The sequence below is a fragment of the Artemia sp. Qi Xiang Cuo genome, chromosome 2 (assembly GCF_049724085.1).
Source record: "Artemia sp. Qi Xiang Cuo chromosome 2, ASM4972408v1, whole genome shotgun sequence".
Lineage (NCBI taxonomy): Eukaryota > Metazoa > Arthropoda > Branchiopoda > Anostraca > Artemiidae > Artemia > Artemia sp. Qi Xiang Cuo.
Genome location: NC_142795.1, coordinates 51,666,764 through 51,684,259, shown reverse-complemented (window position 1 = coordinate 51,684,259; position 17,496 = coordinate 51,666,764). Strand labels below are relative to the sequence as shown.

Below are 17,496 nucleotides of genomic sequence, written 5' to 3'. Positions count from 1 at the left end.
TTTTATTTACTGGCTTAAGCAGGAAACATGCGAAAATTGATTCTATGTTCGCATGAAATGCTTCTTCTGAATTCCAAATTCTGTATGACCTACGCAAATTTCCTAATATTAGCTTATAGTTTAAACATTGTATTTTAGAGTTGAAGGCCATAGATATATAGATATACTCACTGCGGAAAGTGAGTATATATCTGTATATCTGTAATGAGTATATCTGTAGTGATTATATATCTCTGGAAGGATTTTCTTTAATTTGAGGGTGCCTGCAATTGTGGGAGTTCCTCATCTGGGTGAAATTTCAATTACCTCAGAATGGAATCGCAGCTAGAAAATCATAGATAACGAACTTGAGCTTAAAATATTACTATTTATATTATGCCGCTGTTACAGCCTTAGGAAGGAATTCTCCCACCACTTTTTTTTAACGCTGCTCCTCTCTCTCTTGGTAAACTCATGTTGGCCCTTGAAAACATTGCCAAGATCTGATAAAAAAAACTCTACAAAACACATAAAATTACTGCATTAGATGCATATACGGAAATGCCTAGCAGAATTATATTGCCTAAATTCTAATACATGTATTCACTGAGAATGGGACTTCCTTCCTTCCTACCTTCTTCGGGACTTGGTTCACTTTAATATTGTACTCGCTAAGTAGTCACAGGGATGGCTGTATTTTTATTAGAAAAAATAAGTTTAACTGAAAATTGTGTAAATGCCGAAATGTAAATTGCCTAGGAGAATTAGTAAATTCCATGAAGAGACTCTTGCTAAGAAGAAGGAATTTTTCAAGGAGCTTTTTCTTGGACAGATTTTAACCACCTCTCCTAGTCAAAAGTAAATTCCGTGTATTTGTAGCTGCTTCGGTTTGTTCTTCAAAATTTAGCTACCTTCAGAATCAGGGAAGTTTAAGAATCCTCACTATTTGCTCTAGGTTTGTTCATTTCTTTTCACTTTTGTTTTTATTTTAGCCACAGTGTTCTGGGAATAAGCGACGGAATTGAAGACATTGGTGGAATACGATGGCAGTTAGCCCTGTGTCTGCTTCTTGGATGGATCATGGTCTTTTTTGCTCTACTCAAAGGAGTAAAAAGTTTCGGAAAGGTAAGTCTCAGAAAATGCAATCTTTTTGTATTAATCTTTTAGACGGGAGAATTGAAAATTTAAAATGAAAGGGCTGCTTAAAAAACTGTGGGGGAGGGCATTGTGGCAATTATTCCCCCTAGATTTTATTGCCTTTCCCCCAATATTTTCAATAATGCATTTAACCCCTCCCCCCTACATTTTTGTGCATTAACGTCCCTGTTAGAAACCCGAGGAATGGTGACCATCGGGGTAACTACTGCCAAGCAACTGACACAGTTTGCGCTGCTGGGTCGTCCTCAATTAGCTTTCTGCTGCAATGATTTTTTATACTTTCTAGTAACTGAATATTTTATTGCTATATGCACTTCTAGCATGATTTTTATTTTACTATGCAGTGGATATTTTCTTTTGAATTCCGAGTCCTACTCTTAACATTCATTTTATAAAGTTGCAAGAGCACCTATTTCATGATTAGTCCAAATATATTCCCCCAAATTTTGGATAGTCAGTGATTAGATACTCCTCATATTTATTTTAAAGCACCTAATAAAATAAGTTTACTGTGAGTTCAAAGATCCTTACCTTACAAGCCTCCTAATATTCCAAGCTTTGTTTATGAATCTTTCTATGTAAATAGAGAAATGTTTCATAGACATTGAGTCCTTGGAGGAATTAAATTAAAAAAACAAGTTTTTTTTTAACTGAAAGTAAGGAGCGACATTGTAACTTAAAACGAACAGAAATTATTCCATATATGAAAAGGGCTGTCCCCTCCTCAACGTCTCGCTCTTTACGCTAAAGTTTTTTATTGTTTTAAAAAATAAAGTTGTATGACAGAGTCAAACATTAGCGTAAAGAGCTAGGCGTTGAGGAGGGGACAGCCCCTTTCATATGCGGAATAATTTCTGTTCGTTTTAAGTTTCAATGTCGCTCCTTACTTTCCGTTAAAAAAACTTGTTTTTTTTTATTTAATGTCTGAACGTTTTTGAATTAGTGCAGCTTTGATTTTGGCTCACCTTACATGAATAATTAAAAAGAAATTTGCAAATTAATTTTACTTGTTTTGGCTAAATGGCTTTCTCGAAATTTTGTTCTGATGTAACTTACGAATTAACTTACGTAACGAACTTCTATATTCGTATGTTTTTATTACGTATGTTAGGGAGTTTTCCCCCTAATCAATACCTCCCTCTTTACGCTAAAGTTCGAATTTTTTTCGAATTACAAACCCCTGAATCACAAAGGCCGTTTAATTAGAATAGATAGATCTTTTGAAAGTAATAAAATAAACTTTAGCGTAAAGTGCGTGGTATTGACTAGGGGGCGAACCCCCTCATATACCTAATAATTTCTGTTCGTTTTAAGTTTTAATGTTGCTACTTACTTTCAGTTGAAAAAAACTTGTTTTTTTTTTATTTAATTTCTGATTGTTTTTTAAATAATGCTGGGAAATCCAGCGCCCCCTTCATAGAAATGTCGCTTCTCCCAAGGAAACATCCTCCATGGAAAGATCCTCCCCCGTAACCTCCTTCCGACCCCCCCCCCCACCAGAAGAAAATCCCTCATGAAACGTCTGTATACTTCCCATTAACCAATACTACATATAAACAATGGGCAAAGTTCATAACTTGCAGCCCTTCCTCCGGGAATTCTGGGGGATTAAGTCATCCTCAAAGACTTATTTATTAGATTGTGGACTATGCTGAACAAAATGGCCATCTCAAAATTTTGATTGAGTGACTTCGGGAAAAAAATGAGCTAGGGAGAGGGCCAAGTTGCCCTCCAATTTTTTGGGTCATTTAAGAAGGGCACTAGAACTTTTAATTTCCGTTTGGATGATCCGTTTCACGATATTCTAGGACTACTGGATCGATACGATCACCTTTGGGGAAATAAAAAACAAATAAACACGCATCCGTGATCTTTCTTCTGGCAAAAAATACAAAATTCCACATTTTTGCAGATAGGAGCTTGAAACCTCAATAGTAGGGTTCTCTGATACGCTGAATCTGACAGTGTGATTTTCTTTAAAGTTCTATGACTTTTGGGGGTTGTTTCTCCCTTTTTAAAAAAAATAAGGCAAATTTCCTCAGGCGCATAACTTTTGATTGATAAAACTAAACTTGATAAAACTTATATATTTAAAACGAACATAAAAATCTAATCCTACTCATACATCTAGTGGCACGAAAATTCCGTTTTTAAGAGTTTTGATCAATGCGGAGCCCGGTCACTTCTTATTTGCAATTTGTTACCACAGACTATTTGATAGCATAACGAGTCACGCTACCTCTGGGAGTATATTGTTTTGTGTTCCGACCTTTTTCATTAAAAAACTTCTTTTCCAAATTTTAACCTATAATAATGAAAAGGCAGAGGCATGGGAAGAGGCCACGTTTCCTCTGATCATTTTGGCTGTCAAAAAAGGTACCAGAACTCGCCTTTTCTCTCAAAATCATACCCATCCCTAAATTCTACAACCACTGGCTCTATGAGATCACTTCCGGTAAATACAAAAACAAACAACAAGCCAATAATGCATCGATGTGACGAAAATACGTATTTAAGTTCTTGAAATTTTAAGTGGCTCTTGTGCATACATAATTTGATGGCGCAACCCTTTCTTCAAAATCAGATCGCTTTTGGGAGTGTTTCCCAAGTTATTCGAATTTACTCCTGTGAATAACTTTTGATTGGCACCTTTAATCTTAATAAATCCTTCGTATTTGGGCTTTATTCGCAGTACATTATCATGGACTGTTTGATACATTAAATTTCAAATTATATAATTCAAGTAGCTACACTGATGAAAAAGTTAATGTTGTAGCCTTTAAGTCTAGATTTACTAGGTTTCTTATTAGAAAATAAGATCCAACAAGAATAGCTAATATTGAGAAGGCCGTGCTTTGTATTCTAATGGACTAAGTACTTTTGTGGATTCTCAACTAGATTTTCTTTAGGCCTTAAGAAATAAGATTGACGTATTTAAAAATCAATATAAGTTGAACCAACCTCGCAATTATATATTGTTGAAGGTTTCAATTTGACTTAGTCCCACAAGACAAAATGCATAATCTATTTTGGTTTCATGTGAATTTTAGTTCTTTATTCTAGATTGAAAGATATTAGAGAAACTTCAAATTATGTTTTAATTTGTATATAAGTTTTTATTTTATATTCTATAGTAGAAAAACCTTAGTCATAAATATAATACCTGCGCCCAAACAATTATGAATGTGATAATGATTTATTGAAATAAATAGTCGTTGTAAAGGTCATTTTTGGAGTAAGTTTTCATTAAATTTTTTTTTAGGCTGTGTATTTTACTGCCATCTTTCCATACGTCGTCATGTTCATACTGTTGATCAGAGCAGCGACTCTGCCGGGATACATAGATGGGATCATGTTTTACCTAATACCCAAGTGGGAGAGGCTAACGGAAGCAAAGGTAAGGTCTTATTCCTGACTGCAAATATGGTTGAACCAGATTAAGTTTAGTTGTCCATCTTTTTAAAAGAAAATTTAAAGATTTGTTTGAATTTTGTAGGAATCAGATAATCTCAAGGATTAGACTGGATTTATCCTGTACCTTTGGGTAGTTCTTCGGCATGGCGTTTAGAATACTCTTAGTTTATTTTCTACAATTTTCAAAATAAATTTATATTGGCTCTTACTTTCCTTTTTTAAAGATATTTTAAGACCTTAGAAACGCTTTTCCTTGCGTACTACTTCATTTATACGTTCTCTCTTTATCCACTTCTCAGACTATTACTATGACGAATTTTCATTTACATTTGCATGAATTTTAACCATAAATAGCTTTATTAGAAATTGTGTAAATTCTGAGACCACTATGTTTTTCAGAGGCTACGTAGAACTGTATCAAACACATAAGCGTGGTTACGATTTCCTTCTCGGACGTCCGTTTACACCTCGTTGTCTGATCTATGTTTTATCAAAAGCTCAGAATAAATTGAAAAATTCATTTTAAGTGTTGTTTTACCTTTAAAAAAAGAAAAAAAGTAATTAATATAAGTATTTTCTTAACGTTTATAGAAGTTTGGTAAAATCAGTTTGTCGCCTTCATTACGTGTTTAATGAATAGAACACGTAAACTTGTATATTTGGAATGTAATCAAGTGGACACTTGTTTGAAAACATAGGGGTAGTGAAATCTGGGGTAGCTGAGACAGCCTTCTTTTTTAGTTTCTGTTAAAGCTGTAGAAATATTATATTTGTTTACAGTGACGAAATTATATTTTTCTCAATGGCGGGTGTTACCCTTTACTTACATCAAACAGTTTTTCATAATCAGTAAAAGCAGATCAGCATCATTCTAATGAATTTCTTGGGTATTAAAAAAAAAATCAAGTTTTGTAAAACCCTGTCAAATTTGCTTTGAATTTTACCTCCTATTTCCGTGGTTGAAGCTGATATCCATCTTTACTAATGTCTAATCACTGTTTCAAGACTAAAAGGCCGGACAAACGAAGTGTTTGCCGAACTAAAAAGGGCCGTATTGTAGCTAAACTTGCGTAATATAACAACAAATTTGCAATCCTTAATAAAGCGCTAAAATTTTTGTTAATTTAAGTGTACATGCTTTAGGTTTAGAATAATTATTTTTAAATGCTAGTTTTCTTCGAAATTAGTAAATCCGTCCTTCATACAGCAGATAAGTGAACGTAGCAAAAAATCATTGGAACAGAGGGTGTATCTCTCCTGCCCTTGATATCTGCATGGCCTTTCAAAACCTCGTATTGTAATCTTTGGACTTCTACCCTATTTTCTATCTTGTATTTTGATTTTCCCATCAGTTGCTTTAGTGTTCTCACTGAAGTAATTCTTATAGCTGCTTTTCCCTACGTGGATTAGTTTGCGCCAATTGTATATTTTTTGGTGGTGGTTTTATTTGTTTTCAGTTTTAGTTTGGTTTTTTATATTGGTCTTCTTTAGTTTATATTTTGCTTAAGACGCCTTGTTTTTATAAAGGCGAAATATCCGCGTTGTTTTACATTTTTCGTCTTTTCTTTCCGATGGCCGCCGTCTCGTTTGTTGTTTTTTTTTCATTGAGACTTTTTCTCTATGTTGGTTTTTTCCATTCATGCTTCTTGACCTAGAAGGTTTTTAAACTTATTTTTTTTTTTTTTTTCGATTGGAAGCTATTGATTTATAAATAGAGATTCAGAATATTCCTTCATCATTGTTGCGTCTGTTTCCCATAAAATGAGTACTTCCAAGTAGCATAAAATAGGCTCCATGTTTGGCTGATTCTTTTTTGGTGTGACGCCAGTTTGAGTCATAAATCAATTATGTCGATGTAGTGTTTCGAAACCACAAAATAAATGCAGTTATATTTTACCATAAAACAGTCGCTATTATAAATGATTATTGATCATACCAGGAAAGATATGTAATGGGGGAAAAAGAAACTGAATCAAGGACAAAAGTGGAAAAACTGTCATGAACATAAATTGGTATTACTCTTTCCTGGGGTCTTATTACGTAGGTGACTAGTAATACAATTGTGGAAAGGGGGGGATAAAAATGAACATCCAAATCATGATTTGTTAAAAAAAAACAATGTCTTAGAAATTCAACTTAATTTTCTTGTACATTTTTGGGATAATTATTGAGACATTGAAACAATATTGAAAATAATATTGCAATTATTGAAACAATATTGGCATCAATTTTTCACTTTCCAGTGTGAGGGCTGAAGAGTTTTGATCTTGATAAAACCCCGTGTGTCTATGCTAATAGGAAAACACGATACATTGTGTCAAACCCTTGTTAGAGTGAATCAATCTTCTTGCTTGAAGCTTATGCGCAGTTCAACCGTAAATGCGTGTATGCCAACATAAAGCCCTAGGTCTCTAGCATATATCATCAAATAATGTCCTTTGTCAGGATTTATCATTAATGGTTCTATTCTGTCAAGATTGTCACTGAAATTTTTGAGGTTGAGTTTATGAACGTTCTTGAAACATTGACAGTCAACATGTCTCACCCTTCCGCTAGTTGGTGGTTCAAGGTTCCACGGTCGACGGAGTGAATTTCGTTGGATGTTGAAGCTAATTCCCTACACTTTCGTTTTCAGCTTATTATGTGGTAGATCACGGATTCCATCAACCATTTGCCTTTTTATACACAGATGAACTACCTCTGATCCAGCTCTGCCTGAATAATATTGATCTGGCGGTTTCTTGCGGATCTGCAGATTCAGCAAAGTAATTATTAAAACTTTTTTAAACAACTAATTGTTTAACATTTTGAATTATTGCTGTTTTTTTAAAGTTCTGCTCCAACCCATGCTGTAAGAATATTATGTTATTTAATGGCAAAAGAACATAGGAAGATTCCTATTTTTGTCTAGAAAGAAGGTTAAATTTATTGTAAGATAATAGCTGTACAGGGTAACTGAAGAGACACAAAGAATGAGGAGCAACAAGGAATATAATCACTTCTAAGAGGTAGAGAATAGCACGCTTAGAAGCTACTGAACGAAAAGGAGATGTTTCTTCAGTAACCATAGTATTTCTTATAGGTCTGGGGTGATGCTGCGATGCAGATTTTCTTTGCCTTGTCGCCATGTTGGGGAGGTCTGATTACACTAGCCAGCTATAACACGTTTCATAACAATTGCTTTAGAGACTCTTTGATTGTGGCCACTGGTAACATTCTGACTGCATTTTTCGCTGGTTTTGTCATCTTTGGTATCATGGGATTTATGGCTCATGAGCTTGGAAAGCCTGTTGAAAGTGTTGCCACTGAAGGTAAGTGGTCTATTAATCGTATTGTCCAATTTTAGTCTCATTTAGGTTTAGGAAGCTGCTAGTGTATACAGAGAAGCCTAATTTTCGATTATTTTAATTTACAAGGAATTTCCTTTTAGTAAATAGTGTATTCGCCTATATGTTCATGAGATGTGGCTAGTGCTGCTTTCTTTGCGTTTGTTATGCAGGGAATTTTTACAATGAGTGCCACAATTAAAAATCCCCGCGAGAAAGATCATGACAACTTAAATTTTATTACCATTTTTATCAGACAGGTTATGGTTCCGGTGAACTTTACACTATTGCATAATTAATGCCTGAATATAATGACATAGGCCGCAAAAAACGTAAACTATATAAAATAATTTTCGGGGAAAATTGATTTTCAAAGTTTCTTTTTCATGAAGACACTGTGAGCCCACGCTCGAAGAATTGTGCCAAAAAGAAAAATAAATATTACTTTTTTTAAATTTTTTCTTCTAAACGGAATTAAATCTTCACTTCCGAATTTCTTTAACGTAGAACCCTAGCGTCCACCCTATGGTTCAGATTTTGTACTAGGCAACTTCCAGATGTTGCCACACACTGAGACGCAGCCTGCAGGAGTTTGACAAGGACGTGGGTCTACAGACAGGATTAAATGAGCGGTTTAAGTTTCAGATGGCACGGATCTAGGAATCAATAAGCTTGCTCTATTGTAACAAGCGTCTCAATTCCATCAGATATTATGTTGAGACTTATTTTGAGTGTGACTTTCAAATCATGTAAGAAAAGTTACTCTTTTTTTAATTTTTTCTTCTAAACGTAATTACATCTTCACTTCCGAATTTCTGTAACGTAGAACTTAACCGCTGACTTAACATCTTAGGCTAAGTTGTTCTTAGCCTTGGAGGACAAGTAGAATCGGTAAGTAATAGCAAATAGCAACAATTAATTGTTTCGCATAGGAATAACTGACAACCGCCAAAACTAAAGGCATAACTTTGTTATTACCGATTCAATGTATCTTGACATATAAAAAAATAAAGTTGAAATTCTTGTAAGCATGCTATTATGAAAAGAAAAAAATGAATATTGCCTACATGTTTTTTGACCCAAAAATCATCACTACAAAATAGGCTAGCGATAAAATGCCCCATGAAAAGCGTCTGTGTCTGACATGTGACTTGTCATACTAGCCCCTGATTTTATTTATCACCTTTGGAAAAACTGAAGTTTCAACAAACTTATGCAAGTTTCCATCATTTGATGCAAACTTGTTGTATGCAAAGTAACCCTTGGTAATCTAGGCCAGTCAAATCAAGCGTTTGCTTCAATTCATTGCATTTCTTCATTCTCCTTTGCTCACACTTGTTAAGACATTTGTTAAGTGTGCTTAGACAATTGTTAAATGGTGGAGTTGTCCCAGTGACAATTTTCAAGAAGAAATTTGTGGGTACCGTCTTTGCAATTATTCAAGGTTTTCCAGATTAAAAAAGAATTAATTTCCAAGCAACAATTACATCAATTACAAGAAAACGGTCATTTTACGGTTAAGATTTCCAAGATAGAATAGTGTACAAAAGGCAGACCTTGTTGACATATTGATTATATTGTGCAAAATGTTTGACTGGGACTTTCAGTAAATGAAATACCGAACCTTAAAAATTGCGTCGTTGAAATTTGTGCATAGACTTCAATAATGACAAAGAAACAGTTGAGATGAAAGTAAATTTTCCTTCTAATACAAAATCATCTTTTATTAGGTGCTGGTCTAGCGTTCATTGCTTATCCTGAAGCTGTTTCGCGTTTACCTTTTGCTCCTATTTGGTCCATCTTGTTCTTTGTCATGCTTCTCACCTTGGGTCTTGGTACTCAATTTACCCTTTTGGAAACTGTTGTCACAACAATTGTTGATTCCTGGCCCGAAAAACTTCGTGGAAGAAATCATAAGTGAGTATTGAGAACCATCATCTGCCTACTCCCATAAGCCTAAATGCTATATGTCAGTCCTTTTCATTTATTTTTCTTTGTATGTTCAATCATGGATATTTGTTAGTAAAAAGATGAAATTTGATTTATAAAGGATCCAACTACTAAGATCATAAGATATATAATAAGTGGGTGAGATGGATGAATATTCTTAAATCCTTGCATACAAATATCTAGAGATTCTTCACATGGATTTTTTAGGCTCAGGAGAACAGAATTATATTAAGTTACTTGCTCTTTTCCCTAAGATCTTATTTGGTTTTGTGTTTTGTTCAATTTTATTTCTTAAAAAAAATTCCAAGTGATAGCAGCAATTGCCACGACTTCCACCAATCCCCTCTATACATTAATTAGAAGTACCAAGTCTCGGGCTTTTGGCCCTCTCACAGTTGTTTTCTTTTTGGTAATTACTTTATTTTTTTAATATTGTACGTTATATGTTAAATAACCTGCTCTTTCTTTCCTCCAGGGTTTAGTTTGAATAATTCTCCAGACTTTTCTAATTTAAATGTTGTTGTTAACTGCTTGGACTTTCACTGGAACTTGTCTTGGTTTATCAAGCGTCAACAGAAATACTAGACTTGGTAGATTGCGAAAAACATTTTTAAAAAGCGTTTTTTCTTTTACAATTATTGGTTACTATGGGCCGTGGCCTGTTCCTTATTCTGTTGCAGCTACTGCTGCAACCATGTTGGCACTTTCTAATGGCAAACTTCTAAGTCTTTTATTATATGCAATATTGCATTAAATAATGTTACTAAATAATATTAGTATCTTGACTGTAATATTATTTCACGAATAATAAAATTTAAGAATAAATAAAAATCAGTTGAGAACCTTGGCTCTAGCTTCTTTTTTTTGTATTCAGACTAACTTTCTTAAATTTTCCTCTACTATCAAGGGGTCACTGCTTTCCTTGTTAGAATAGTCAACACTTGAGGGACGTAAACTCATCCAAAATGTTTTGACGAGGTTTAAACCTCTTCCCTGGAATATGAAATGTCCCAGTCTTTGAATCAAATCTTTTAAACTGAAAATCCTATGAACAACTAAGTGCTTCAAATAACCTGGAAAAATTACAGTTTTCTTACGCATTCTTCCCAAAGATTGATGTTATATGTAGGTTTGATATAGCCCTCGCTTTGCTTCCCTTGTCTTTTTTGTAGCTTTTTTGTAGTGATTAAACGTTAATTCGGTGGTTTATTGATACTGCAATTAGCTATTTCTCCCTCGTTTATCGAGTTGTTTCTATTCTTTTGCAGATGGGTGGTCCTTGGAGCCTCGTGTGTTATGTTTCTTCTTGGTTTGACAATGTGCACCAGGAATGGCATGTATGTACTTCAACTGCTGGATAATCATGCCGCGACTTTTTCTGCTTTGATAGTCGGTAAGCGTCTATTCGGAGGTTTTATTTCTTCTTTTTGCTACAATTAATGACCTCCCTAGTTATTGCGTACTATTGACAAAATGGAGCCGTTTTTCGGAATGATTAATGGTGCCACAGATTTCGCTATGTAATACAAGTAAAGACGAATTAATGGGCCAGTAAATTGCATTTTCACAAACTTCATTAGATGAGCTCCAAATACTCTAAACATTAAAAAAAAAAAAAAATGGCTCGTATACAATATTCAAACTAAAAACTTTATTCCCTATCATATTTTTACGCTCTTTATTTTAAGGATCTTTGACAAGTAAATTACTCGCGTACAACTCCTTCAAGGGATGACTTTGAGGCATTCAAATTAAATGTGACCAAAGTGTCTATGCGATGTTTGCAGACCGAATCTTTTATCTGATTCAAACCTGGACAATATTGAAATTTACACTTGGATATCGTTAGTTTGATTTTCTTAACCTATTAGAATTGTATACTTTTGTGCCTATTCTATTGCTTCACTTTTCTATATATATATATACATATATATATATATATATATATATATATATATATATATATATATATATATATATATATATATATATATATATATATATATATATATATATATATATACATATATATATATATATATATATATATATATATATATATATATATATATATATATATATATATATATATATATATATATATATATATATATATATATATATATATATATATATATATATATATATATATATATATATATATATATATATATATATATATATATATATATATATATATATATATATACATCGCTACGTGCTTAAACGTCGGATCTGGTATGTTCACACTTGCGAGATAATGGCTAAAAAGTGCTTGCTAAGCTTCTCTCAGAGAGGATCAGCAGGACATTTTTATTCTCTTGGTTCATTACCCTGTGGATTCAGTCTTTGAGAGAAGCTTAGCAAACAGTCTTAGCAATTATCTCAGAAGCGTGAAAACGTCAGATACGACCTCTAGGCAAGACTGTGACGATTTTTTGCATCTATAAAACATAAAGCATTGTCGAAAGTAAGTTCCGCACAAATATTGGGCTTCCAAAACTTGCTGTAGCAAAAAAAAAAAAAAGCCAAAGAAACTTTTTTCACGTTTCCTTTTTTGCACTGATCCCGGACCAAAAATATAACTTTGGTGACGTGCATGGCCGTCATTCGGGTATATACTCAAAAAAGGACGTAACATCACACAGTTAAAAGTGAGTGTATTGCACATGTAACTCGATGGTATCATAACTGAAACATAAATTAATAAATATACAGATGTGACAGTGCTTACGCTTTGGCCTGATAACGGGTTGAGCCCACAAGTACAATATTAGCATTACTGTTTAGTATATTAGTTTAACTTTGTTTGTAATGTCTTGATTCTTTTGAATGCGAAGAAAACCAACCATTTTTCGCTATTTCAGGACATACAAACTAATGTTATGTGTTGTTTCTTTTAATGTTCAGTAAAGTTTTATGCTGGCACATCTTTATATTTATTGATCTACGCGTTAAGACCTGAAGTTCTGAATGTAGAATTTCACAGAAGTTCATTTTCGCAATTCAGTAAATGCGGTATATAAAATGCATGAAAGGTATTCATACCTCTGTATAAGCTCAAATTTGTTACTTACTTGGTATTCTATGTCAAATAGCTTGTTTACGGATCCAATGAAGGAGAAAAACAGAAAGGTAGGAACAATTTTTCTGTCGGAATTCAGGGTCTTTTATTGAAGTCGAAATGGTAATTGGCATAATTTTGTTCTTTAGAGTAATTTGTAGTGTACTCTTTCTGATTTAAAGAGAAATTGGTTTCTTTTAGGGTTATGTGAAATCTTTGTCATCCACTACCTGTATGGCGTCGACAGATTTTTGAATGATATCAAGGTGATGTTGAAACGGTATCCTCCTACGTATGGACTCTGGTATTTCATGTGGAAATATTTAACTCCTGTTGTTATAATCGTAAGTATTAGTGGAGAATGTTGATACAAGATTTGCACGAGTCTCATGTTACTGTACCTCAGTTTTGACGTATCTCAATTAAGCACACATAGTTATCATCCTTTTTTTTCAGGGTCTATTCATTTTTTGCACTGTCGACTTTGCACCTTCATCATACGCTGATGTCGTCTTCCCTGGATACGTCAACGCTATTGGCTGGGTGATATCTGCAGTTCCAATTTCGCTCATTCCCATCGTTGCAATAATGAAGATCTCTAAGGCTAAAGGCTCTTTGCGTCAAAGAATTGATTCTCTAATTAAGCCGACACCAGACTGGGGTCCTGCCCTTCATAGGCACAGAGCTGAAGCTGATGTACCCAGACATGTCGATTCTCGTGTACCACTCACTTTGACTGTAGCTTCTAGTATGAATGGTAAGTGCCACAGTTTAGAATAGATCTATACGTTTCAATTTAATACTGTCTTTTTTTTTCTGACCAATCAGTGAGTATATTAAAGGGCTTGTTTGAATAAATAAAAAGCGGCTGGAAGTTTTTTAATTTTCTTGGTTGTTAAAAACGGTTTTATCCTCTAAATAGTTATTTTTACTTGCCCATAAATTCCCAATAGATCCGCCATTTTTTCTATTCGTTTTTTTCTTTTTCTAAGCCAAAGCTGATTTGATTTTGAACTTAAATATTCACTAATGATGCACTTCCCACATTTTCATTTTAGAGGGTTTTAGAGATTAATACAATAATATAAGATCGTGAAATCAAATATTGCATTAAAACTTTGGAAAAACTAATTTACGTATTATTGCTCCGTTTTTAAAAGACTTGTTTATAAATATTTATGGAATACAACTTTTTTGTTTTTATATCTAATTTCGTTTCTTTGCGACAAATCCAAACTGCGCTGACCTCGAAGTAGCACTTCCTTGGCCTATTTCAGATCTTTGTCGATACTTTTTTGTGTATTTACATGCTCATATTAGCTTAAAGCTATTGTAGCGAATGAACATATTTCTGTTTCATTCGATTTTGTTTGAAATTCTAAAGTAACTTCACCATTTTTTCTTCTTGAATATCGTGATGTAGTTCTTGAAATATTAACTACAAATCACAATTTGTGGATAGGTTTCCTTTTATCATTCTTTTCTTTGGATTTCTAGATCGCTTCTTTTCTCGAAGAGGTATAATTAATTTTTGCATCACATTTTTCTTGCTTTTCAAAAGAAATAACTGTTCTTAGACACCCGAAGCTGTATACAGATGTGTCAACGTAAGAGGAGTATTCAGCGTATAGCTTCCTCCCCTATGTTGTTAGTGAGTCAATAAGAAAATGAATAAAATAATTCAATACGATTCTTTAATTAAATAGTTTCTATCAAAAAATTAAATAAGATTAGTAAAAAAAAAAGAAAAAAAAGATGAAAGCACTGACCTTATTTACATCGAAACCGTAATCTGGGCTGATAAAATCAGCCCTTGTGTTCATTATCCGATATTGAAAAGGTTTGTAAAACTGACCTGCTATTCGATAAAATATTTCCCCTCCCCTCCCCCCTCCCTTCCCACATTTTGGTTAAAAACTAATGTATAATTACAGTTCTCTGATTGCATGGAACTTATAAATCAATTAGCTTAGGCAATAAGGCTAATAGCATACTCATGTTCAATAAAAGGCTACTTGCGTTAATTTGATAAGCCAGTTATAATTTTTAAGCCAAATATACTTAGAAACTTGCTAGGCAACGCTGTGTCTACTGATTTTGGATTTTAAGCTACCCAGCTGTATGTGACTCCCATAAGATCATTTCTCTTGTTAATTCCTTTTAAATAGCTACTTCAGCCACTAGAATGGTTTATCATAAGTTCTATTTTCTTTAGGGGTTGGGTGACGAAGTGGTTGTATGGTCGTATGTATAATAGAGATCTTTTTGACCGATGGACAAAAAAAGAGATATCTATTAAAAACAAATCTATAACATACTTTTGTTTTCTGAGGGAAAGTTCTGGGGGACTTGTTAAATACCTGATGAAAGATAATTTTTATATTGATTCATTAATGTAACGAAGAGTCAAGTAACTGAAAAGGAAAAAAAGTTCTAATTGAAAAAAGTGAAAATAACGACGAAGGCCACACTGCCTTTCCTACAAATAACAAAATTTCAGTACAGTGAAACTTTTTACCTAAATGAATCTTTCGGTTTTATATCTAAGTGTAGTCATCAGCAAATCATAGATAAATGCAAAATAAGGCTTAAAATAAAATACACGACTATTAAAACTAAAAAAAGAAAACTAAAGCAGTCCTGGTAAATATAACCCTAATTACTCGTCAAAGAGGGGTGTGTTTTAAGTCTGCTCTAGGCAGCTATATTTTTCGCAAATACATTCTTAGACCACACTGGCTATACATGACAAATGAAACTCAGAGAGGAGAGAAAGTAACAAAATGAAAAATAAAATCAAAAAGGGTGAGAAAACGAGGATTTTGTCAGCCAGCGAACCATGAAGATGACAAAATATAAGAAAACATTTCGACAAGGACCTCTGCCAAGTCGTCCTCAGTGCTAAACAAAAAAAAAAAAAAACGAAAATCTTACTTTTCGAAGTTTACTATACGAAGACAGAACAGACACTGAACAAAAAACCAGGCAGGAATCAATGAAAATGAATTTACCAAGATGATTGGGCAAGGATCTTTCGTCTTGCAATAATTTTAGCTGGTCTACAATTTCAGTTTTCATTAGATATGCAAATAGGTTCTTTTAAGTTTTTTCGGGTGAAAATATTGATTGAGTCCTTCAAGATTAAACTGTCGTAAATTGGGCTTAATGAAATATCTCCAGTATCTCTATTTATTGCTAAATTTTGGTTCATATATTTTTATCTCAATTACCTCTTTAAAAGTTTGTGGTACGCCATTAACAGTTGATATTAAGGTTGCCTCGTCAAACAGAACTAGATGGGTCGGATTTACGAATATATGCGAAGCCAATGCCGAATCAAAGTTGTCATTGTTATTGTTCAAACTCAGGGACTTATCTATTGAAATTTTGTACTCATGCAAACGTTCACCTAGTTGTTGATGGGTTCTACCTATGCAAAATTTTCCACAAGAACACGAGATTCTGTATACACAATTACCCAGCACAGGGTCTGTTTTATCCTTTCCTGAGTTGAAAAAGTGTTCAACTTTTTGTTCGACCTTAAAAGAAACAGAAAGAATATGTTTTTTTTAAATTTTTCCAAGCTTATTGCCAAGTTTCGGGATGTATGGTAAAACGATGAAAGTTTTTTTCTCAATTGCCGGTGTAAATGAATCAAGGGGGGCAAGCTCCCTATTTTGTTCTTTTATCTTTTTTAATCGTCTATCTATTATATTTTCAATTAGTTTGATTGGGTAACCATTGCAGAAAAGAATATCCTTGACATAATTTAATTCAGAATTTATATGATTACGGGAACAAATTTTTAAAACTCTGTCGACTAAAGAGATTATTACCCCTCTTTTCACAGAAGGAGGGTGATGGGAAGAGGAATGTAGATATCGATCATTATGAGTCGGCTTTCTATATATAGAAAATTCAAGACTAGGATTAGTTTTTATAATCAAAACATCTAAGAAAGGCAGCTTACCTGAATCTTCGAGTTCCATTGTAAACTTGAGATTCGAATCAAAAGAGTTCAAATGTGCCAACAAATCTCTTAGAGAGTCTTGTCCATGTTCCCAAACAGAAAGTATATCATCAACAAAACGAAACTAGATAGAGTGTTTTAAGTTGAAAGTATTCAAAGCAGACTGTTTTATGAAATCCATGTAAAAATTTGCCAAATAAGGAGATTAGACAGTGCCCATGGATAAGCCCATTATTTGAATAAAAAATTTGTTTTGGAATTTAAAATACGAGGAGAACTTGTTGCATAGACGGACAAGGGTCATTATTGTATCAATTTCCAAAGTTTTATAATCCGACCAAGCTCAATTTTCCTCCAGTTTTCTTTGTAAAGCCTGCTCACATTTATGGACATCGCATGAAGTGTACATAGAAACTGCATCAAAACTAGATAAGACGGTATTTTCTGTTATACTTTAATTTTTTAACTTCTCAACAAGATCTATGGAGTTTTTTATATATGATTTCTGTGTGCTTAAAAGAGGCTTAAAAATTGTGGTTAAGAAGCTTCCTATACCTGTAGCCGAAGAACTATAACATGCTGCAATTTGATGCCAAAGAATATCATTCTTATGGATTTTAGTCAAACTATAAATA

The 17,496-nt window shown here is 33.5% G+C and overlaps 1 protein-coding gene across 3 annotated transcripts in view; it reads left to right on the top strand.

The window, feature by feature from the left end:
- LOC148955356 (sodium- and chloride-dependent glycine transporter 1-like) overlaps positions 1-17,496 on the top strand; it is a 100,536-nt gene that overhangs the window by 64,249 nt on the left and 18,791 nt on the right. For all 3 annotated transcript variants that reach the window (XM_089101753.1, XM_089101760.1, XM_089101758.1), the window contains exons 6-12: positions 972-1,104; positions 4,400-4,534; positions 7,634-7,862; positions 9,608-9,794; positions 11,096-11,220; positions 13,093-13,235; positions 13,348-13,648. In XM_089101753.1, the coding sequence (XP_088957879.1) occupies positions 972-1,104; positions 4,400-4,534; positions 7,634-7,862; positions 9,608-9,794; positions 11,096-11,220; positions 13,093-13,235; positions 13,348-13,648 (1,253 nt within the window). The remainder of the gene's footprint in view (positions 1-971; positions 1,105-4,399; positions 4,535-7,633; positions 7,863-9,607; positions 9,795-11,095; positions 11,221-13,092; positions 13,236-13,347; positions 13,649-17,496) is intronic.